The 23,622-nt window shown below is 38.0% G+C and overlaps 2 protein-coding genes across 2 annotated transcripts; one reads left to right on the forward strand and one right to left on the reverse strand.

Annotated features, from left to right (window-relative positions):
- Positions 1 to 245: 245 nt before the first annotated feature.
- foxj1a (forkhead box J1a) lies at positions 246 to 5,783 on the reverse strand. The gene is made up of 3 exons (XM_056753249.1): positions 5,644 to 5,783; positions 4,336 to 4,929; positions 246 to 2,751 (listed from the first exon to the last, which is right to left on the reverse strand). Exons 2-3 carry the CDS (start codon positions 4,906 to 4,908, stop codon positions 1,909 to 1,911), a joined length of 1,416 nt encoding a protein of 471 aa, XP_056609227.1. The 5' UTR covers positions 4,909 to 4,929; positions 5,644 to 5,783; the 3' UTR covers positions 246 to 1,908.
- Positions 5,784 to 10,648: 4,865 nt separating this feature from the next.
- Positions 10,649 to 23,595, forward strand: ubald2 (UBA-like domain containing 2). Its single transcript, XM_056752318.1, has 3 exons — positions 10,649 to 10,932; positions 18,597 to 18,650; positions 22,493 to 23,595. Exons 1-3 carry the CDS (start codon positions 10,813 to 10,815, stop codon positions 22,847 to 22,849), a joined length of 531 nt encoding a protein of 176 aa, XP_056608296.1. The 5' UTR covers positions 10,649 to 10,812; the 3' UTR covers positions 22,850 to 23,595.
- Positions 23,596 to 23,622: the final 27 nt, after the last annotated feature.

Raw genomic sequence — 23,622 nt, forward strand, 5'->3', positions numbered from 1 at the left:
ATCTGTCATTTTCTAAAAAAAATAAATGATGTTTTCATCAAAAGAAGTCAATGTCTGAAATAAAGGTAAACAGGAGTTGTGTGAAGGAAGATTGTAGTTATTTCAACCTATTGTTGGCTTATATCTTTGTCAATTAAAATAAACCACGTTAGCAATAGTTGAGGCAAAAGTTAAATTAATAAAATGTACAAAACCATAACAAACATGGTAGAAATGTAATAAGTAACACACTAGTTTCTTTGGAAGAAGTTTTGTTATTTGATTTACTGTATATAAATATAATGTGGTACATTACCAAATTCGAACAACTTGGAGATCGATGACAAATTCAACACAGACAGGCACTGGTAACAAGAATAGGTACATTTCTTTATATGATAATATTTATGTTTGCCATTTTTCTGCTTGGCACATACATCATGAAGATAAGATGTTCATGAATAACACCGAGTTGCATTAACTTGAACATAAAACTTAAAATTAATTAACTTAAAAAGTGTGATTTACTGAAACTGGGTCAGGGTCACATTTTCTAAACAAAAGGGTATATTAGTGCCTTTATATAAAAGAGATGAACTCATCAAACATACCTTCTACATTTACATTGTACTAACAATCTAAAAAAGATAAAAGTCTTCATGAAAAATATAACTTGTATGATCTTACAGTAACACTCATAACAATGTTAAGAAGCGGTAACATCATTAGATTTGCATGAAGATGGTGATAAGAAGAGTGAGAATTCAGCTGGAAAACAGAAAGTTTGGCACAACACTTGAACCCAATGTCCATTAATTTACACACATAGAAGCCTTTAAATCTCATTCATTATTATTATAGTGCAGTTTCACCGGATCAGACACTCAACACAAAACTGCTTATGTGTTCTCTATAAATCTAGACAATTCGGTTTCAACAATTCTCTTAACAACATGGATTTCACTGAATCTACACTATGAGTTACAGTTTTGTCTTGCAGAATTTGTTCAAAGATGTGTTATGTATAAACTTTCTTCACAATGTTTTGAAAATTGTTCACGTCTTCAAACTAAGCAAACACATTTCTTTCACTTGTGATGCATTATGCAAATTTGGATTGTAAACAACAACAAACTTCTACATCTTTTTTTATATTATTTCCAGTGCTATATCCACGTCATTTCAGTTCTAAGAAAGCAGAGTTCCAAAAACACAATGTCACAAGTCACGACAATTCGTAACTATTTTGTCAAGCTGACTAAAGGTCTTTGCACATACAGTCCGAAATTTTCGTATGCGTTTTTTCGTATTTGGCGCTCGTTTGTATGTTGTCTCTGAATTGTCAAACGCCTCTAAATGCTTGCTACGGATGCGAAACTTGCAGAGAATCGAAACCAGTCCGAATTTTTTCATGACAGACGAAAATGTTAAAGGCAGTGTGTAAATGTGATTTATATAACGTGAGGTCGTATTTATTTTTTTATGTGCAAAAATTTCGGACTCAATGTACAATGGCCTTAACATATGTACATTTTAAAAAGTCAGGGTCGAAAAAAGTTGATTTTCATTTGTGACATTGATGGTCATGATGGTCAGGGGTGTTTTTTATTTGATTTAATTATCTAATAATCATATGTTGTCTAGCTTGTAGAATAGCTATGAATTCCAAATATACGACACACACTTTTAATAATCCTGATTAGCTTGTAAATCAACGAAGGTAAATAACTTGTCAAATACAAATACAAAAACATTACCACAAAAAAAACAGTATTCGAAATAGACACACCTTTAAAAATACATCTTCAAATGGGGTTCATGGAATCCAGCATGAAATCATTGGTAGTAAACAGTCTCAACCCACTTTGTTTTTTAAACTGTTTGGGTCCAATGGACGTAATGTCACTCAATGTCTCACAATTGGGCTCTTCAAAGGAGAGACTCGATCTTAATGTTTAGATCACCCGCGAGAGGATCTCCAAGGTCAAACAGCTGGTCAATATTGACCGTCGAGCCGCAGAGAAAGTCCGGACGGAGACTCTCCTCTGACCAGGAGCTCTGTAGAAACGCTGTGGACATGAACGTTTCCTCGTCAAAGTCTGCTGTGCTGCTCTGTTGGGTTTCCATCAGCACGTGGCTCTCGACCACACCAGCGGGAGCCTCTAGGGGGCTGATATGTGTTCCCCTGACCATCAGCTCATCGTCTCGAGGTATGGGACTCATCGACCACCCTTCGTTCAAGCTCAGTTCTCCATTCAGGGCTGAGTCCAGCAGGGCGTCCCAGTCGAAGTTGCCCTTCAGGGAGCTTAAATCCTCCTGCTCGTCCATATCCAGCATTGGAGAGCTTGAACGCCGTTGAACTTTGCATCCGCCGCTCCTGTGAGCGTAAGGCTTCTTCCTTTTGTTGCCCTTGCCTGGAGCCCAACAACCCAGCATGGTGGCTTCAGTCAGTCGAGGGTCCCAGTTCTGATCGGCTCCTGTGGCTTCCTCAAATTCTTTTAGGAGCTGATGGGATTCCGGATTCACGCTAAGATTTCCAGACATACCTGTGTTGGCGGCAGTTTGAATGGTTTGGGCGGTCATCCTGAGTCGGTTCTGAAGAGCTGGGTTGATTTGCACAGGGGGCATTCTACGCTTCTTGTAGGCTCCGTTAAGGAGACGTTCTGCGTATTGGGGGTCGATTTTCCAGAAGCCGCCTTTTCCTGGTTCATCCTTTTCCCTCGGGACTTTAATGAAGCATTTGTTCAGCGACAGATTGTGGCGGATGGAGTTCTGCAAGGATGAATGAGAAAAGTTGGTCTACTTTGTCTGACATGTGATGACACTTGGATTTATAACGGTGTACCTTATTTAAAAAAAAAAATCTCTAACTTAGCTCTATAAACTGTGTTAGGTTATATGAGACGTCTTCTTTTTTTTGATGCACTTATGCTTTTGTACTTATGTTGTCCCAATTGCTTCTATTGTTTACCCCACCTGTAAGTCGCTTTGGATAAAAGCGTCTGCTGAATGACTAAATGTAAATGTAAATGTAGTACATATGCAAGACATGAAATACCACAATTGCCGGACATTCACACAAATACCGGTGGGACATTGTTTTCGCATTCCAGGTAAGCACATCTATGAACCAAAATATGCGTCTTGCTATGCTAGTCAGTGGTAGATAATAGTAGGGGGAGGGGCTTCTTCATTCTAGAGAGCATTTTATTGGACAAAATCTTGAAAGCACCTGAGTGCAAGATGTTTCATCAAAATTAACAAAAGAGACTTTCAAAATGTTAGACCTTAAAACGATCCATGTATCTTCATGTCAAATTCATGTAGTCAACATTGAAGTATATATGAGTATGGTAACAAATAAATCGGGTTAGTTCTTTCTTTCAAATTGAAAACAAAAAACATTGACTAAAATCCTCACATGCGTAAGTTTGATTTCTTGTTGTCTTTAAAGAAATTCACGGTGCATTAAGGTATTTGCCAAACCAACCAAAGCACCACCAGGCTATTACATTTAAATGAAGCACTGACCTCTTAACCTTGGTTAAATATTTTTGAGTTAAAATAACACAAAAACTGAGGGAATGTCAGAGAATGTGGCTGAGGGGTTCATTAATAATTCACCAACACATATATCGTTGAAGTAATTCCCCCCGTTTTTTTGTAAATATCCAACTTATGAGCTCATTCTTCCTCGTCGTCTCACTTTGAAGTACAGTTAAAAATTATAAACATTCTTTAAATCAACCGTCTATTCACCACACATCATGTCCCAGATGGGTTTCTGCACTTGCTAAGAAACCTTCATTACCCACACTCTTAAAAAAGGTGCTTCAAAAGGTTTTTGGTTCCATTAAGAACCTTTAACATCTGTTTCACAAAAGGTATTTTGTGGTGAAGAAAGGTTCTTCAGATTGTAAAAAGTAAGAAAGAGATGCTTCTTTAAAGAACCTTTGACTGAATGGTACTTTGTGGACCCAACAATGGTTCTTCGATGGCATCGCTGTGAAGAAACTTTAAAGCACCTTTACTTTTAAGAGTGCACATGACTAAGCTGATAATGTTCATGTTATTTGTGGAAGTGATCCAAAGCCTCTCTACAAGTACAAACATATTTGCCTTAACATCCCCTTTCTGAAGAGTTTCAATTGCTCTCTCTCTCCAATACACAATCTACTTAAGCAGGTGCTAAGAAGGTTTCTTTAGCTCAAACAATAGCAGAATAGCCCTCTTTTGCACTTTGCCAGATATGCAAATGATGTGGGTACCATTTTCTAAAAGCTGCATACAGTTAGTTAGTCTAAATTAGTTTTTTATAATGTTTTTTTGTCACGCTTACAGTAATGTTTGGCTTACCTGCCAAGTAGGGTCTGCGTGGCGGAAGTAGCAGAAGTTGTCTGTGATCCATTTATAGATGCATGAGAGGGTGATTTTGGTTTTCTTACTGGCCTGCATGGCCATACAGATGAGAGTGGCATATGAGTACGGTGGCTTGATGTGAGGATTCGTCTTGTAATCGACTTCATCTGGACAGTGCCCATGTGCAACCAGGCTGGGTAGAGCAGACATGGACTGAATCCTGTAGAAAGACGCAGCCGTGGGTTTCCCTGGGGTCAACGGCATCCCAATGGACGCCGGATCTCCCGCTAAAGGGGACGCAGGTGCATCCGAGCCTGCTTGGCTCCCAAAGAAGTGACTATGGGGATGGCCGGATGAGGACGCTTGCTGGCTACCGCTCGCATTGAGAATGGAAAACTCCTGGAGCCATTGCAGACTGGTCAGACTGTCGTCCAAATTGTCAGAGCTGCAGTAGCTGTAGTCGGTTGAGCTTCTGTCCAGCAGTTCTGCCTGAGCGGCGGCGGTGACCACCTCCTCCTCCAACCCCACAGAGCCCTCCGGCCAGGGGTCTGAACAGCTCATGGAGAGCATGGTCTCTTCCCCAGCGAAATCCTAATGAAAGCACAACAAATGCGACTGGATTTAGTTTTATTGGTCAGGCTTTGTTTTGGCTGTAATAATATGTAAATGTGTTAGGAGGGTTTTTTATAAGGCATGTGGGTTTATTTGGATTCCCCAGATTATAGAGGTCATAGAACTTTCCTGAAACATCACAAGTCGCTCTTTACAACATCCCATAACTGGCGTCTGGGACCAGACAAAAGAGCAGATCCCAAACACAACATTCCACAGCATGACAGGTGCGTCACATCATTCATGAAACATTACGATATTCGTTTTATTAATCACGTCTCCAGTATTCATGCGTTTTTCCAAACAAAAAAATAAATTACAACTGATTGTTGTTTGCACATTTATTTAACTTGACTACATCACTGATATTTATTGCCATTTATTTAAATCAATTGAAAGAAATATGAGCCAATAAGTAATGACAAACACATTTTTTTGCATAATTGTATTATGCACGTATCTAACGCAGCCTTTAAATTATGTGCTTTGTTAATTATTTCAACATGTTTCAAAATAATATCCGTAAATGTATTCATGCATTTAAACTCTGTGAAGCTGCTTTGAGACTATAAGAGAATGCTTTAGAAAAAATCAATAAATTGACTGAATTGCATAGAGTCATTATCACATAAACAAGCTGCTCATAAGCATTTCCCAGTGCACAGTCGGAAAAAAAACCTTAAATGAACTCACCTGTCTTCACTGGTGGGCTTCTTCAATGATAGGAAATAACATCCAGCAGGCTAAGACAAAAGCTCGTTCTGAAGTGAAACTTTATCCGATGTAACTCCAGGACAATGTGACTGAATGTGAGTGTCGGTTCAAGGTCTCCAGGGCAGCAGGAGCTCCGGGCAGTTTAATACCTGCTGCAGGACGTTTGTCCGGTCACCCCAGTAACGGCACGCCCCCCTGTAAACAGCTTCCCGTTCTTCCATTGGTCTGCTGGTTGCTGTGGTGACAGGGCTTTTAATCGCTGGTTACAGGTTTGCTCGTCACGCACGTCAGTTTCTAGACTGATAGGCAAAGAGAAAAGAACGTAAGAAACTTTCAATTACACGCGAGCGCCCAGAAAACACATTAAGTTCCTCTGAATGAAACTCTTTATCGAAAATAATCATGTTAAGTCAAAGAAAAGGAAAGTCTTGTCTATTCTAATGTTGCGGTCATCTGTAAATGTTTGGAACTCGTGCCAGCTAGAATTAAGGCTTGAAGAATATTTAAAACTAATTGTTAACAAACAATAATGATTATTGTGTTCCTAAAATTGACAAAATGTTTGTCAGAAATAGCTCAACACAAATAAACCGCTTTTGGAACCACAGGTGCCATAAATGTGCTTGATCTGTTGTAAAACTAAAGGAATGAAAAAGACAAAAATATATATAAAAAATAAAACGCATGGTTACTATGGGCTACTTTTAATATAATAAACCCTCTAGTTATTTTCCTGAAATATTTATTAAAGATGTTACAAGATCTAGATTTTTTTACTTTGAAACGTTTCTGCTTATTGAAATCAAATCAAGTGTTGACCTAAAAACGAAAAATGTATACCTTTCCTCAGAAAAAAACATGAAATAAGTTTAAGGCTCTAAAATCATTATAAAAACAAATTAATATATAGCAACATTAAAAATAAACAAATAAGTTGGCCAATAATGACCAAAGTAACAAAATTGCTAAGAATGTACTTAAAATAAATGTTTTTTATTATTTTGAAAATTTAAAGATAAAAGCTCATGTAAAATATGAATACAACTATAGACAACTAAAAACAAAACAACATTATGTACAAGATGAATCACATTTTTCGTTTGGCTCACAGACAAAATACATTTTTATGATCATCATCTGCAGTGCCATTTTCTAATGATGCAAACTATGAGAATTTTAAAATCTCTTTTTATGATAGTGTGACCTGCTGCTAGTGATCAAATGTAAAGTATAACTGAAGCATCTCAGCTGAAAAAAGGCCAAAGCTCAAGAGACAGAAGCTGGGGTTTTTAATGCCACGGCTGCTTTTGTAGAGTTTCTTTTGCAGCAAATGCACTCAGCCACACTAATAGAGCCCTGAAGAGGCCAAGCCTTCTTGTTTCTTTTTATTCTCCATTTAGTCCCTCTGTGTGTGCTAAAAAAAGGGAATTCTTTAAAAAAAACTTCACCATCTGAAGAGACGTGCTCACGTTTTTAACACTCATTCTGTGAAATATCTCTTGAGAGAGGGTTGTATCTGAAGTTTACCACTTAATTGTCAGTTTCATTTGTTTAAATGCATCAGTGACTAAAAGGCTGCAAAGTGGCATTTGGGTGAAAACAATGCTTATATACTTAATACTTACTGTTTAGAATGCAGTCTGACACCTGAACACAAGGGTCTTGACAAGGGGGATGCAGACTGTCCCGGTCTCATTAACAGGCATTGTATTGAGAGTAAAGAGACATGGAGGAACAGATAGTTTCTAAAGTCCTTTCCCCGCTTCCTCTTGCGCCACTCATCCGTGAAATTACCTTTAAATGCATTCCTTATTTTTTAACACTACCATGTTTGATTTTGGTCGGAGTCAATTGTTCAATAGGGTTTCAAGACCCTTTCCTCCTGTTCACAGAAAACAGGAAGATGGGCTGCTTTAAAATGACTAACAAAGTTTGGAAGACTTTCATGTTTAATACCATTTAAACCAGACTCTTTCTTCAACTATTATTCATTGTTTTTTTTTGGTCTAAATCAGTCTCATGTTGAGAATATTCAAGTCATATGCGTAAATAATGTCCCAGTTGCTTGAAGTTTTTTTATTTATTTATATTTTATTAAAAAAATTGGCCTTTATTTTGTGCATTTAATTTTCAGTTACGTTTTCAGCCACTGGAGGGCGGAAGCATACAGATGGTCACAACAGAGCCATTGGTTTCACGTCATTGCATTTTTATTTTAGGCCTATGTTTGAAGCTTTCGGAGTAGTTGTATTTAGTTATTTATTGTTCTATTTATTGCCCATTATAATTCATTACTAAATGCAAATCGTAATTTCAACTTGAACATTGTCATTTATTTACAGATGTAGGCCTATGTGAATCCTTGAATATAATATTTTAAACAGTGGCATACAATGGCAAATATTTGAATATCTGCTGTATTTTAGAGTCATGGCCTTTACTGCAAAGAATGCTTCCACAAGTACACTTTTCTGGCAAGATGAAGTTTGTGAGGTTTTACATGATAAAACTAAGATGTAGCTGCTATTAATATAATGTCAAGACATCTTAATACTGTGTTTCATATTTTAAATCTGATGCGATTCAAACACATCTTGGGGTCTTCATAAATGCATCCTGACTTTTTAAGTTTGCTTGATGAATGTGTGAGTTTTTAAAAGAAATGCTCTTCATGAATTTCAGACTGTACCTACGGGATAATGAAAAAGTTCTCATGACTCCTGGGAATTTTATCCATTAAGTGTGCCAACATTTAACCTAGAGTTGTTGTGGAAAAAGAAGTGAGTGAGTCACATCAGCTCTGAAGGTCCTTGTGAACAGATCAGTAGTGCTGAAGATGGTCCAAAGTCCCCACAATTCATCTCAGATCAATCATTCACAGAGAAGAGCGTCTGCAAAAACAAATTAGTCAGGACCGTGTGGGGATCAAAGCCCGGCTCAAGGATCAAAAACAGGTCAAGATGAAACCTTTCAGATTAAAAATATTGATCTCTACACAGCAAAATCACCAGTGTTAAAATGCCAACTAAACTCTTACAGTATTTATATAATTCACATTTTGAGATTGGATTATAAATACAATGTGGGTGTTTATCTGACCTTTTTATAACACTGACGATTTAGCTGTGTACCAAAAGGAGGACATAACAGAGGCTGATAAGGAAACAATTAACCAAGAAAAAATGTTATTACTATTTTATGTTATGACTATAAAATAATAATCGATTACTGAAATCAGATTTGAACTTCAGAAGTAAACAGCATTATTACAATAATGTGTTGACATGGAGAGTTAAAATTAAAATTACAGTCCTACACTTTAAAACTTTGCTGTAGTTTTGCAGCAGGTTTGCCAGTAATTTACTGTAGATTAAAGTACTTCCCTATGACTAGTGTTTTCACTAGAGCAAGAAGAGACTGGCATTAGCACAGCAACACTGCAAAATATGACATTCTACCGAAGCATCTTTGTCTTGTTTTTTACTCAAAATATTTAAATAACAAGAAAAGTTGTTCCTGTTGTTCCAGACCCATAGGGAAAACAAAAGTATAAGCGTACAACGGCAGTGCATGATCTTAACCTAAAATCATGAATCGTAGTTCATATGTGACTCACATGTCTTCTGAAGCCATGCTTTGTGTACAACTTCAATGTTTTTAAATTGTAAAAGTTGAGTTATTTATTAATAATCTAATACAGAACATGAGCACTAATTATGGTTATAAAGTGGTCAGTAAGAGCCCATTACAAAATTTTCCTTCAAATATCAGTCAACTAATATCAAAAGAAATATTCTTCACTCATAAAGTAAGGGAAAAAAGGAAATAATCTTTGATGAATTATTTATCTGAATAAATTACAATAATAAATCACTCTCTGTGAGTTTTGCATGGACAATAAATAAGGGTAGTGTATTATTTTTATAGGCACCTGCCTGAGCAGTGCGATTTAAACTGGTATTGGTAACTTCCCCAAAATGTTCCCGTCCAGGATATACCACGCATTTAATATACGTTCTTACTAATTTCTAATATTATGATGTAATGCATTACATCACTTCTTAAAGCAATCCATTCTTAAAGTTTAAATTTGATTGGAAGCCTATCGCATCCACAGCCTTGCCATATCTATCGTGCTGATGGTATTGTCATTGTATCCCCTCTCACATCCAGATCACTGAATACACACAGAATGCAGAAGAAACGCCCAGGTTCATTACATTATAGATAGCCTTCTCCATAACAGGCTTTCTCTGACACCCCGTCTGAATAATTCAGTCTCTCATTTGGGTGGGTTGAAACTCTTAAGCTCATTTCAAAGCACCATCTCAAACAACCCCCACTTACACATAACTGGGAATAGGATATTTACATGTGCACATAAACATGAATCAGTCAAATAGCAATTTCTTCTATTCCATTACTAATGAATGGTAGTCATTTTATCAGGTGATTCAGGCAGAGTGGCTCACTTTGAAGTGGTTCAGAGATACAGAGGTATCTCTAAAAGTGTAAACTTGGGTGAGGAATAAACAAGAGATAAAGTATCTGTTTTTTATCACAATTGAATTATAATAAATAAAATAAATCAACCAATAGATGAATAAATCAACAATAAATATTGAGTCGACATTAAACTTTTTCATTTGTATTATTAATTATTATTCAAAAAATCATTTATGCACAATGAACGATTATTAATTAATTATGATTTATTAATTAATTATGATTATTGTTATGATTATTATGTTACAATGTGCGTACCACATCAAGCAATGTAAATAATAGTTTTTACCCAACCAATCGTTACACTACGCCTTCTCGCTCTTCTGACCAATGAGCGAGCTCACGCTAACCTACAGCCTCCAATCACGAGCGACGGGTTGCTTTAAATGACGTCACTTGAGCCTTTGATAATACGTCGCGCGACCAATGGGCCGTCCGCGTGTACTCTCTGTTGTGGCTCGGCGGCCAATCGGAGGCCGAGTTCGGGTTTGTTGTCGGTGGCGATGACATGAAAATATTTGTTGTTACTGGAAAGAGTGCGAGGCAGGCGAGAGCGCGCAGGAACGGCCGTTAACGACATTTACGCATCGCACCGGTTCAAAGCACGGAGATTTCCGTCGACGGGAATCGCGATTAGCGGCGATGTCGGTGAACATGGACGAGCTGAGACATCAAGTGATGATAAACCAGTTTGTTTTGACTGCGGGCTGCGCGGCGGATCAGGCGAAGCAGCTGCTGCAGGCGGCGCACTGGCAGTTCGAGGTAACCATCCATCAACAATGATCAATATCAACACATTTCACTGCTGCGAGGCTATACGTGTCTCCAAATCTAGTGCTGTGCCCATTTATTACACCTATGAATGCTGTCTATGTAGGGAGCTGACTGCACTGCACTGTATGTCTGCTTGATGAAAGCATTGCTGTCGCTTTGTGGTCGTGTCAACAATAATCTCCGATCACGTCAGAAAACAAAGAGTAAAGCATTTCACAATGATGATCACCGCCTAGATGTTGATATAATGGCTGTTGTTGTTGCCTGAGTCTTTAAGGAAACAGCTTTGTGTTTGAATTCACACTAAAGCCACTAGCAGGTCACTGAGATAAGACCATGACAACCAGGATATTTTATGGCTTTAAGTTACTCATGTAGTCAAATACAAGAGGGCAAGAATAGTAAAGGCTGTGAAGGGAGACGGTATGAGATTTTCTGGCTTAAAGACGTATTCTGTTTAGTTTGCCATGGTGTGAGTTACCCTTATAAAAAGACAAACACATTCTAATGGTTTCCATTACAAATCAGCTGTTCACCAGTAAAAACAGTCCAGTGGGATTTGGTTCTGTTGGTTCCCATTTGACATTCCACCAATAGAACCTGACACATTACCAGTAGAGACCATCAGAGCCCCTTATAGACTCTGTTAAAACCAGTGCAATTCCCATTGAATCCCTAAAAATGTGTGATGGTTTGTCTATCAGCAAGTAACATGAAGGCGAGTCGAGACCGTACACTGATGACAAAGAGATAAATATCATATTGTAACTGTACAGATGGCAATATAATGGTCAACAAAGAATCCCACGTAACGGATCGAATACTGCCTATATAGTATTCCATTGAATATCCATTACATTTAATGTCTCACGTTATGATTAGAGAAATGCAGTTTTACAGCTTGTCGCATTCGATGTGTTGTGAGGTTCATTTGAGTGCTTTTTCGTAAGGAGGAAGTGTTTCCCACAAACGGACATGCTTCAAAGAGTGTCGTACTGTCTCATCACGAGTGTTGCAACACACACACACACACACACACAGAGAGAAAGAGAAGAGCTCTTTCTTTATTTGTAGTAAAAATACATCAAAATAAAGCCTGGCGAGAACACTTTCATCATTCACATCCACTCATCGTGTGGTTTTTGAGTGTGCTGTTGTGTTATTTGATAGTAGGTTGTGTTGATTCTTTGTAATTGTCCAGTGGTTGCTACTACAGGTCAGGACACATGCATTTTGGTTTAATGTTCAAACAAGTAAGACCTGTTTATTATGCGTGTACAATGCCAGTGACTGGTGGTTTGATTCGATCTATTCTACAACCACGGTATGTGGGGTAAAGTTTACTGTACACGGAAATCTAGGCTATGTCAAGAATGGATAACTAGCTTTTTATCTACTAAATCCTATGTAATGTTTACTGTACTGTATATTGCTTTTGTGAAACAGATTTTCAAAGACTTTATTGTTGGATGTTAAAATATTTAGGTTAATACAGTATTCAGACTATTTCAACACAAGAGAAATACATGGATATTTAAACATCATAAACTGTCTATTACTATTATTTTGCTTTCACATTTCAAATATGACCATAATAATGTAGTTAATGTGTTTATATGGACCAAGTGATGAAGTCAACATCAACAACTGACCAATCATGAATCATTTTTAACGGATATGCTTTACACAAAACCTGCTCAGTTAATCTTTAAAACAGAGATGCATCTGTATATCTGCCACTGATATTTGGGTCAGGGACAAAACAGGGATGGCAAGATGAGAAAATCAAAAAACCTTTAAAACTGTTTTTTTTAAAGCATGCATCTGATATTTTAAAATGTGTATTTATGTTGATTTTGTGTAATTGCAAATAACATTTGCACCAAATTTGTTTATAAAAGTTAAGACTGAAGGCACCTGAAAATGTCAAATGGTGTTGTACCTTCAAAAGAATGAGAAATATTCAACCTTTTATCCACTTAGATGGAATGTAAACATACTCATATTTTTTTTTTAAATATCACACGAAAATAGATTTGATTTAGGTTATCTTTAAAATAACATATATTGGGACATATGCAGAAAACGCCTTTGTATTCTAAATAATCTTGGAAAAATTATGTAAAGATGGCTCAAAACCATATGAATACACTAAACTAGATGTTTCTCTTTTGTTACACATTCATTTTCCTGTATATAATTATATTTTTCTGAAAAATACTGGTTACTCCAATGACTCTAACCAGTTACACAACTTGACTATGTTGCGTCTACAGCCAAAGACCATTGTTTGTTGATACATTAACACTGAAAATCAAGCATGGTGGTCGACAAGTTAAGCTGAAGTGGTTTTATTTTTCTCAATGCTGTAAAAACATCTGATAATAAAAAATCATCATATATCGTAGTGTAACTGCAGTTAAATGGTTAGTTCAGGGTTATGGTCTTCGCATATACAGTCTGAAATTTTCGGAGGCGTCTGTAAGTGTGATTGACGTGTAACGTAAGGTCGTATTTATTTTTCACGTGCAGAAATTGCGGACGCAGATTTCCGAAACAATGTGCAATGGCCTTTAAAATAAAAATTCTTTCATTAAATCTTCAAGTTGTTTCACAACCAAGAGACCTTTGTTCATCTTCAGAACATAAATTAAGATAGGTTTGAGGAGATCATAGAGATTTCTGACTCGCCACATAGACAACAATGCAACATACAGTCAAAGCACATCAAGGTAAGTATAAAGACATCACTAAAATAGTCCATGTGACTACAGTGGTTCAACCTTAATTTTAAGTAGCGGGAAGAATATTTGTCATGCGCAATAAAAAGCACAAACTTAACTCAATAATTATTCATAACTTTATTCAATAATTTCCTGACTTATGCAACAGTGTCCTACGTCCCTCCATGAGAGGACCTACAGCATGTGCGTAGTCTGGTATAGAAATATGCATTAATGCTAAATATTTCATTATGAATTCCTGGGTGGGGTCATACTATTTGACATTTATACCTAACAATACCTGACCATACCTGACCATCAAATTATCTCCCCTTTAAAAATAGTTTCTGAGTGATTTAACTTCCTGTCACATGTCTTCTTGCACAATATTATCAAAATTGCTCCTTCAATGGTTTCAACACCTTAACATTTTATGAGTTTGACATGACTAACATGAATCCCTAAATGTATAATAATAATATTAAGAACAATGATGTTCCATTTACTTTTTAATTTACTATTAAATAGGACTAATGTAAGATAATGCTAAGCTAGCTTATATGGTGTTTTGGTGAGAATTTCACCATTTTTTAATGAGAAGTTTTCGGGGTTACACCACATAGACATTTCTACAATCATTCCCCAGTTATTCTCTCAAAATGAATTAAATCCAGAATTTCAGTCTTCGTCCTCAGTCGAGAATTTTAACAGAAAAGTTTTGACGTCTGTATATCGACTGTAGCATGAAAAAGGCACATATAACAAAGCAACAGTTTATTTATTAACTGTGGGAAGGCACTGAAAAGTACATTGTTTGTTGAGAACTAGCTCAATGCATGTTTTTCACCTTTGATAGTTCAGAACAAGATCAAAACAGTGATTTGTTTCATTGACAAGACTTCAAATATCAGTGACGTGTATTATAATGGCATAATGGTAATAATCTGCATCGGCCAAAGAAATAGGTCCAAGCCGATTTGAAAGGTAAAACTTCTGCGTTTTGATGTTTTTGTTTCTTCTATCCCAGTTTGATAGGCAGAAACAGCTATAAGCAAGCCACTAGTAGGCTGCATTTCCCAAAAGATGTAAACACCGTGGCTCTGTCGTGTTATTAAAGGGGTCATATGACACGGCTAAAACTAATATTATATTTGTTTGATGTAATGTAATGTGTATAAACGATATAAGGTTGAAAAACGCTGTATTTTCCACATACCATGTTTATATCTCCTCTTTGCTCCGCCTCTCTGAAACGCAGAGATTTGTAACAAAGCTCATAGCTCTGAAAGTGAGGTGTGCTATGATTGGCCAGTTAACCAGTGTGTAGTGATTGGTCGAATACAGCGAGCTTGTGATGGAAATGTAATGCCTCTCACCATATTTGGAAATTCAGGTTTCGGAGCAATTGTACTAACAGGTACATCACCTTACTTGAGTATACATTTGGGTGGTCTTAGTCAAATCATACCACAAAAATGACATGAGGTGTTTCAGTCAGGTGAGCATTTTCTTTTATATAGAATGCTTCTTTTGTTCTGACACTTGCAATTTTACGTGTCTAATACATGCATGTTCAACTTATAACACACCAAAGACACAGAAAAACACGTGTTTGCGCCATATGACCCCTTTAAAACACTGCTGTGCCTGTTTCAGCAGGAATCTAGTCAATGACAGATGGGGGACTTTTTTGAAAGCTGACTGAAACTAATTTTTTTTGTTCTGTTTGTCAACACACATGAATGACACATTTCATGTTATATTAAGTGTTATTTTTGTTAGTAAAATTCGTGTGTGTCTGGTGTTGTCATAGCTGTTGCTTAATATATGCAACTGTGGTTGGTTGTCAGTGTTGGGTAACTTTCTGTTGTCAGTTTTCTTTATTGTGAAAGTTTGCAAGGAAGTCAGCCGCACCTTCATACACACACACACACACACACACACACACACACTCACACACACACACTGTGGACGTAGCTCTTGTTTACATTCTCCTATCATATTGAAAGGCTGTTCCACAGCTCTTTCATTTTCAGAGTTCAGCAAAATTTATCCTGAAGGATTCTCAGTGTCCGTATGGTTTCTCAAATGTACGTCCTTATGAGTGATCTGATGAAGGAACCGTAATTAGAACAGGTGGCTGATCGGGGTCTCTCTCTCGAGTTTTTGGTAAGATTGATTGTATAAATGCATGTTTAAGACAAGTGTCCCCTTTAGATCTCTTTGTTATGATGTATTGCTTTGGTGATAGATGAAGAGGTCACGTAGGTCTTCTTCACCTTTGGATCTCATTCTGTGATAACATCTGGAGTGGAGAGCAGTCATGGCCAGATGATACTACACACCTATTGAAATGACCACTCGACGCCCAGGAGCTGTCTGTGTTGCCAGGCTTTGACCACCACCTGCTTAGATATAACACAGGTGTGGTCTGTGATGAGCTATACAGGAAACACAACAGAAGAAATATGTGGAAGCACTGCTGGTCATGTTTACCAACACGGAAAAGCCGAATAATCCCAGATTCAAACCATTTAAAAAATGATGAACTCTTCAGTGTGATATTTGATATCAGAAGTGTCATCACATTACAGTGAAGTTCTGTGCAGCAAATTGTATTTTGTTTGCTCTAGTAGCTTCTGCATGGTCGCCATTTGTCTCTGATGTCCCTTCCTGCACATGACCTGCTTTATTGCGAATGTTCAGTGTGTGTTGAAGCTCAGGGGTTTGTTCTGTTCACAGATATTGAGATTCGGAGGAGCGCAGTTTTGGCTACTAAATGCACTTTTGCATCATTGGAGTGTTTTGCCACACATTTGACCGCCGGCATGAAAATCTAGTCAATGTTGAATGTTTCTGGTGTGAACAGGCCTTGAAATTCTTGGCCAAAGACAATAAAGATGAATATAACTATGAAGATAATGTTTTAAATCCCCTTGAACAGAAAGTTACGATCTTTTTGATGGAGGAAAACAGTGGGCGTGGCTTTCGTCTTTCTCTGCGATTTGATTGGATGTATAAAAACAGCCCTTGCAGTTTGAAATTGAACAGGCAGCCGGCTAACAGTTGAAGGGGAGGAGTTAACGGATGCTCCGCCCAAGCCATCTAATTTAGGTCATTTAAAATGGATTAAATTACAGGAAGGAAGTGTATTTTAAAATAAAATAAAATTTAAAGCTTATGAGGGCACACAATTTAAAAAAAAGCGACTGAACCACAATGATAAACTATTTACTATAAAGCTGCAATGTTCCATGAAAAAATAGGCATAAGGGTAAACGCCACAATGATAAAATACAGATGAACGATATTATTTCATATTTTATATATTTATTATTGTTTTGGGCACCGTAACCACATGAACAATAAACGTATTGCCAGCCAATCAAAACCCATTTGAATTTAAATGGCTCGCACATTTCAAATGTCAACCTGCAGCACATGAGCTTTGGTGTGGACGCTAATATAATTATCATTATAGTTTGTATATTTGTAGTTATTATTCTTGGATGTTTGACCAGCAAATAAAGTGTGCTAAGCTCACTAGCTTTAAAACACATCACTTGTTTATGGGTTCTGTTTAGTCTGTTTATCCATTTACCTCAGGGCAAACTCACTGTTAGTGCGGATGCCAGGTCTGTTCGCTCAGGAATGCTTTCTAAGTTACAATAGCAGTTAGCGCCAGTCTTAATACAATACAGATGTACTGCGCACTACGCAGTGGGAAATAAGCAATAGTGGAGCACTTGAACGAGAACAATCTGTGTACACATGACAGCGTCAGGGGGAGGGATGGAGAAGATTCGATGACAAAGACTGCTGTGCTTCTGTAGCGCAGGAAACAATGGCGGATTGGCGAGTTCATCTTGATATGTGTGTCACGTCAAGCCACATACATTCCTGCACTCGCCGTGTCTGTTGTTAAACTAAAAGACGGGGGAGGGGTCAGGCGGGGGGATGAGGAGGAAGTGGTGCCAGAAGAGAGAAGAACAGACATTCATGTATTGAGCAACGCTTTTAAAACGGCGGATTTAAAGCCGCACGTTGACTTTTGGTGTCTGAGTGTGTGAATCCTCATTGAATCCTATACTAAAAAAGTAAGCTGTGAAAGTATGTACTGTTTTTGTCATGAGAAAGTGTACATTATAATTCATAGCAGTTTACTGGGACATACTGACACGAAACAGAAGATTTGTTTCCTTGACACAAAAAAAGATAATTAATACTCGCGCACAGGAAAATACATCCTTGCATTTTTGTACAATGTCATTTATGAAATCCTTGTCATATCACTAAACTGCTTCCTTTCATAGTGATTTTGGTCAATATCAGCCGTTAGATAGCGAAGAAGATGGTATATGCAATATGCGATAACGTTTGTAAAAGCTTACAATGAAAAGAAATTGTGAAAATGTATTTTTATTTTTTCTGTGAAATGAAAGCAGCGTGATCTCTGGCTCTGCTATCTGCATCTATCTAAAACTGGATTATCCAGTGTTTACATTTTGCGAAGTGGTCTATAACTTGCAGCTCTTGATGTGCCTTGAATTTTTACCAGAATACTTTTAAAGATACTATTTATAGTATTCTATACTATTTATAAAGACAATAATTTTTCCATTCTAATTGATCGGTGTGTTAAACATGTCATGTGCTATTGATCAGTCAAGCAAATAACAAACTCACACTTTTGGTTTGATTTTTGTTGAACAAAACGTTGAACTATTTTCCCCCCGATTGTTGTTGATACTTGACCTTTAACATGACTTAGTGTAGTTCTCAGAAGCCTACACCCACTGACCCGCCGGCCGTCACAGACAGAGGTGGAGGGAGAAAGAGAACAATTGTTTTACAGAGCAAAGTTTGTAAATGACATTTCCTGTGCTTATTCATATTTTAACACGATTTCATGTCTCTCTCTCTTTACAGACGGCTCTGAGCTCTTTTTTCCAGGAGGCCAATATCCCCAGTCATCACCAGATGGTAAGGTCATTTAGTACAGAGAGAACGAATAAAGAACAATAGTGTGTTGGACATCCTGTCATTGTCATGAGATGGCCAACATGGTAACTGAGAGAATAATGAAGGGCTGGATTTCCTGCACACTGCAGATATTTTTAATGATGACACATTTTTTACATTTGCAGTGCTTTCTTTTCTGTTCCTAGAAAGCCAGTTATGGTAGCCAAGGTTTCTAAGAACGATTCTTTACTGTACTTGTTTTTCTTGACTGCTTCCCATCCTCTCTCTGACCCATAAAATTCCACACACAGTCTGTTACTGAACCTTTAATACTTATTAAAATAACCTCTTATCATTTGCTGACCTCCATATGCACGAGTCATTTATTATGGCGGTCTGAGAAGGATAATACTGAACATAGATGCATAATCACGGGCGCTCAGATATGTTAAAACATTTGTGGTCATTTTCGGGATGATTTCTGGAAAAGTTATTTTCGCAGGAAAGTTTCCAATAAAGGTCTATGTGGACAGGAAAGGAGGCTTTGCGTGAACCATTGTCTGGTTTTCATAATGGCCAGTGTCCAAAATGTGGTGAACCTTCAACGTGCAGCGTCTTTAAAGGAATAATATTATATACTGTACTTAAAATGTTAGTTCACCCAAAAATTATAATTCTTTCAACGCTCACAAGTTTCTTTGTTCTGCTGAACACAAAGACTGATATTTGGAAGAATGTCAGTAACCCAACAGATCTCATCGTCCATTGACTCCCATTGTATTGGTTTGCCCTTCTATGGCAGTAAATGGCAGACAAGATCTGTTTGGTAACTGATATTCTTCCAAATATCTTCCTTTGTGTTCAGCAGAACAAATAAATATATACAGGTTTAGAACAACCAGAGGGTGAATAAATGATTACAGAATGTTCATTTTTGTGTGAACCATCACTTTAAGGAATCTGACTGTATATGACTCTTCTTCTGTGGAACACAAAAGAAGATATTTTGAGAGATGTCTCTGTGGTTCTGTGTCTATATTACAGAAGTCAATGAGGTCCAGTGTTTTGGTTATCAACATTCTTCAAAATATCTTCTTTTGTGTTCTGCAGAATAAATGATGAACAAATTTTCATTTATGGGTGAAAGTTGCTACCTTGGCAGTGGTTACTGTATCTAACGTAGTTTCCTATGTAGACAGCAAGGCAGCACACTATGTTTTGGACAGGAGCCGATATAGCCATTTTAAAAATCAAAGAGCATGAACACATTCCAGCTGTGACTCCCACTCATGTGTCCACATCCTGTCTGACTGTCCGCAGCCATGATAAATCACTGAATTAAAGCTGTGTTATACAAAAGAGCCATGAGAGCGAATCACAGCCCTCCTCTAGTACAACTTAATCCATCCGTTCTTCAGGGGATTGATTGTGGGATTTTTGGAAATGTAATTTTTTTAAAAACAGACGTGCAACCACTCTCCATCAGTCTGCTGCCAGTTGTGCGATTCATTTCATTCTCTCTCAACATGACTCTTTGTGGACATGCCACAAGTTTGCAGTCATACTGAGATTAAAAGGGCAGCGCTGAGCTCTCTGCTTCCTTCCGTGGCATTCTCAATGTGTTTTGTCTCTTCCTCTAGTGTGTACGTGAGCGTTCGTGGTTTGGGGAGTGCGTGTGTTTCAGAAGGGCACAGGCAGGAAATGTGTGTTTGTTTTTGTTTTCAGCGCAGCCATTACATCATGCAGCTGGAACCCATATATGGACAAAAAGGCGGAGCGAAGGCCAAAGCTGGTTTTGATTGGATAGGATTTACTTGTGTGTGCGGGCTACACACACATTGTAGACTACACACCGGAGCACGTGCAGTCAACACAAAGGAGACATTTACACACGGGACCCATTTTATGAGGGCTGCAAGTATTATTGAGATGCTTATGAGTCACTTCCTCTTCCTTAGATTATATAATTTGTGGATGCTTATGTTTTAATATTGATAACAGCCCCTGAGAAAGAGAAATAACAGATCTCTTTAATGTCTCAGTTATTTCTCCTAGATGACATTAATGAGAGATCTCAATATGAACTCAAACAAAAAATCCAGATTATTTTACATCTACAATCTACATTCAATTTACACCTCCGTACTCTTCATGGTTTTGAACAATTGTCACATTTGTTTTTTATTTTATTCGTTATTTTGTCTCCTATGCAGTTGTAGGAGAAACATAGCTGACCAAGCTGATATGTAAAGCACAACCCAGAACGGCCTCAAAATAATCTCTTTGCCTGTAAAAGAACAACCTCTGAGCAATAACATTTGAATATCACTATTCTTCTCTTAAAAATGCTAAATCTGTTCTTAGAGCACATGGTAAATATATATGCATATGGGTAGATGTGTCCTATGGTGTGACAGCAACATTTAGAAAGCAAACTGTTATTATGACATTATTTTATTTATATTTATCATATAAAATAGCATAAGAGAGATTTATATTCAATGTACCAAAATGTTCCTGTCACACGAGAAGACAAATTTGTATATTAGTCTTTCATCTTCCTGTATATAAAAATAATATGAAGAGATACGACGTCAATTTACACATCCGTATTTGTGATCACTGTATTATATTATTATATCACTTATTTATTCAAGAAAAAGTTAAGTACCACCATAAAATAAAGCTCCTGTGTTTTGGTTTAGGGAAGTGGGTATATTCGTTCGAAGGCATGGTGACATGTTTGTTTGTGTTTTGGTTGGGGCGTAACACATGTATCCAGAGCAGGCAAAACACTACGGCACAAAGTCATGACCTGCCCACTTCAGAGGAACCTGTTAAACCTGGCACTGCACCTTCCTGTACTGGGCTGTTATTGTTCCACAGACTCCTTACACTCCCTCCAGAGGCAGCCCAGAACGCCTTAGCAAGCCCCTCGTGTCTCAAACGGGTCCTTTGAGGTCCTGTCTATAGGTCACGTTTACGCTGGGCCCTTGAAAAAAGAGTTCTAGTAAACACTCCACCCTGTGCCCGCCTGCGCAGTTGTGTTGTGTACGACCTGAATAAACAATGTGCAGTGACGTACTTCAGATTTGTGGTGTTTTTACATGAAGACAGCATTTTCTATACTGCATGATGCATTTTTCTACCATAGTTAATGTAATCATTGGCTGACGGAGGTGATCTGACCTTTTCTGTGTTATATACACATTGAGACCAGGGGTCTATTTAACAGTCAGATGCTTGGAGGAGTGTCTCTTGGCCAAATAAAACTCTGTAAACACCTCCGCTTCCTTCTCTTATAACAGTTACCCGATCTGAGCGTGTGTGTGTTGTGGTTATTAATGGAAACGTTTTCAGGACTTGCTGTCGATTATGTGACCTACTTTACTCTATCTGCCACCTGTGTGTCATGAAGGAAACAAGAGTCGTGTTTTATTGGAATCATGGGACTGTGGTGACTTGTCTTTATAGCATGAACTCATTACCCTTGTTTACTAACATTGGTTAATTATTAACAAGGTGAAAAATGACAAAAAAGGCTTTGAGCCAACTACATTCCAACTTTGAACCAACTACACTGATCCGTATTACAATCGTATGGGCGGTTGACTCTTTTTTTCAGTGGAACACAAAAGAAGATATTTAGAGAAGTGTCTCATGGTTTGTGTCCATAGAATGGCTGTCAATGGGGTCCAGTGTTGTTTGGTTACCTACATTCTTTAAAATATCTTTGGTTTGGAATAACACAAGGGTGAACAAAAGTGATAGTTCACCCCCACAAAAATCATTTAAGTAATTGACTATGAAAGTAAAGTACCGTTATGTATAAATTGATGTGGTCTGTGTTTGTTTGTGTTTAGATGTGCACTCCAAGCAACACTCCAGCCACCCCTCCCAACTTCCCAGATGCCATCACCATGTTCTCCAAACTGCGGACGTCTGAGTGCTCGGGCACCGGCGGTGGCGGAACCTCCAACCAGATGTCCATGGCGTGTTCTCCACCTCCTCACTCCTCGTCGCAGGGATTCGGCTCGTTCTGGGCCTCGTCGCCCCCTAGCCAACAGCCAGTTTGGCTTCCCCCGTCCTCTCCCACGAGCCACCACACGCTCCATCACCACCACCATCACATGCACCAGCCGCCCACGTGGCCGCCCGTCTCTCAGCCCGCCAACGGGCAGCAGACGCCTGTCATTTCAGCCCTGCACGGCCAGAGATGAGATGAGACGATCCAGGAGCTGTCAATTGGGGTGTCGATACACAGCTCAACGGGGTGGGTGAGAATGAAAAGACTTTGGACGGCCAAGGGGTAAAGACACGGTACTCTTTCAGTCTGTTTTCTAAAAAGATGGAAAGGCGCTCTTCTTGTTTCGTTCTTTTTATCTTTTGTCGATTTCGTTTCCGTACGAACCTGGGAAGAACCACTATAAAAAAAAGAAAATGATGGATGTTGAAGAGGTGGCAGAGCTTCAGAGAAACTTTGGACTTTTTTCTTGTTTTCCAGCCACGGAGCAGCTGTTGTGTGAATTTGCGTGTGGATGGAGGGATCTCATCTTGTTCTTTAGCACTGTACTCAGACTCTCCACTCTGTAGCTTTGTGTCAGCACTCGCAATAAAACCGCTGACCGATAAGATTGAGTTACATATCGTGATGATCATGAACCAAAACCAGGATGTTGTTGATTGAATTCTGAACCGCGAGGCCACTATATGATAACGCAAAACATCACATTATATATTTGTTGAAGATGAATATGGCCTCAGGCGTAAATCAGACACTAAGTTGATTTTGAATTATAAATGGAGGAAAAAAAGAGTTACCATATAGAGTTTGCAATAATTGTGGGAAGAATTCATTTAAAGGACTCCAGGTATCAGAACACTGTATATCTTGTTTGTTTATCCAGTAAATAATTTAATGCAGATTTGACATTTTCTTTCATTAAAATCTAAACTTCATACTTTATAGTGTAGTTTTTGTTTAAATTTTGGG

Source organism: Triplophysa dalaica, chromosome 7 (assembly GCF_015846415.1).
Source record: "Triplophysa dalaica isolate WHDGS20190420 chromosome 7, ASM1584641v1, whole genome shotgun sequence".
Taxonomy (NCBI): Eukaryota; Metazoa; Chordata; class Actinopteri; order Cypriniformes; family Nemacheilidae; genus Triplophysa; species Triplophysa dalaica.

What these genes read in the sequence shown, in the direction of transcription:
- ubald2 (XM_056752318.1), top strand. Translation starts at nt 10,813, where the DNA reads ATGTCGGTGAACATGGACGAGCTGAGACATCAAGTGATGATAAACCAG. An exon ending in CGGCGCACTGGCAGTTCGAG is followed by an intron (nt 10,933 to 18,596) that starts GTAACCATCCAT and finishes CTCTCTTTACAG; the next exon opens with ACGGCTCTGAGCTCTTTTTT. An exon ending in TCCCCAGTCATCACCAGATG is followed by an intron (nt 18,651 to 22,492) that starts GTAAGGTCATTT and finishes GTTTGTGTTTAG; the next exon opens with ATGTGCACTCCAAGCAACAC.
- foxj1a (XM_056753249.1), bottom strand. Translation starts at nt 4,908, where the DNA reads ATGCTCTCCATGAGCTGTTCAGACCCCTGGCCGGAGGGCTCTGTGGGG. An exon ending in ACGCAGACCCTACTTGGCAG is followed by an intron (nt 2,752 to 4,335) that starts GTAAGCCAAACA and finishes TCATCCTTGCAG; the next exon opens with AACTCCATCCGCCACAATCT.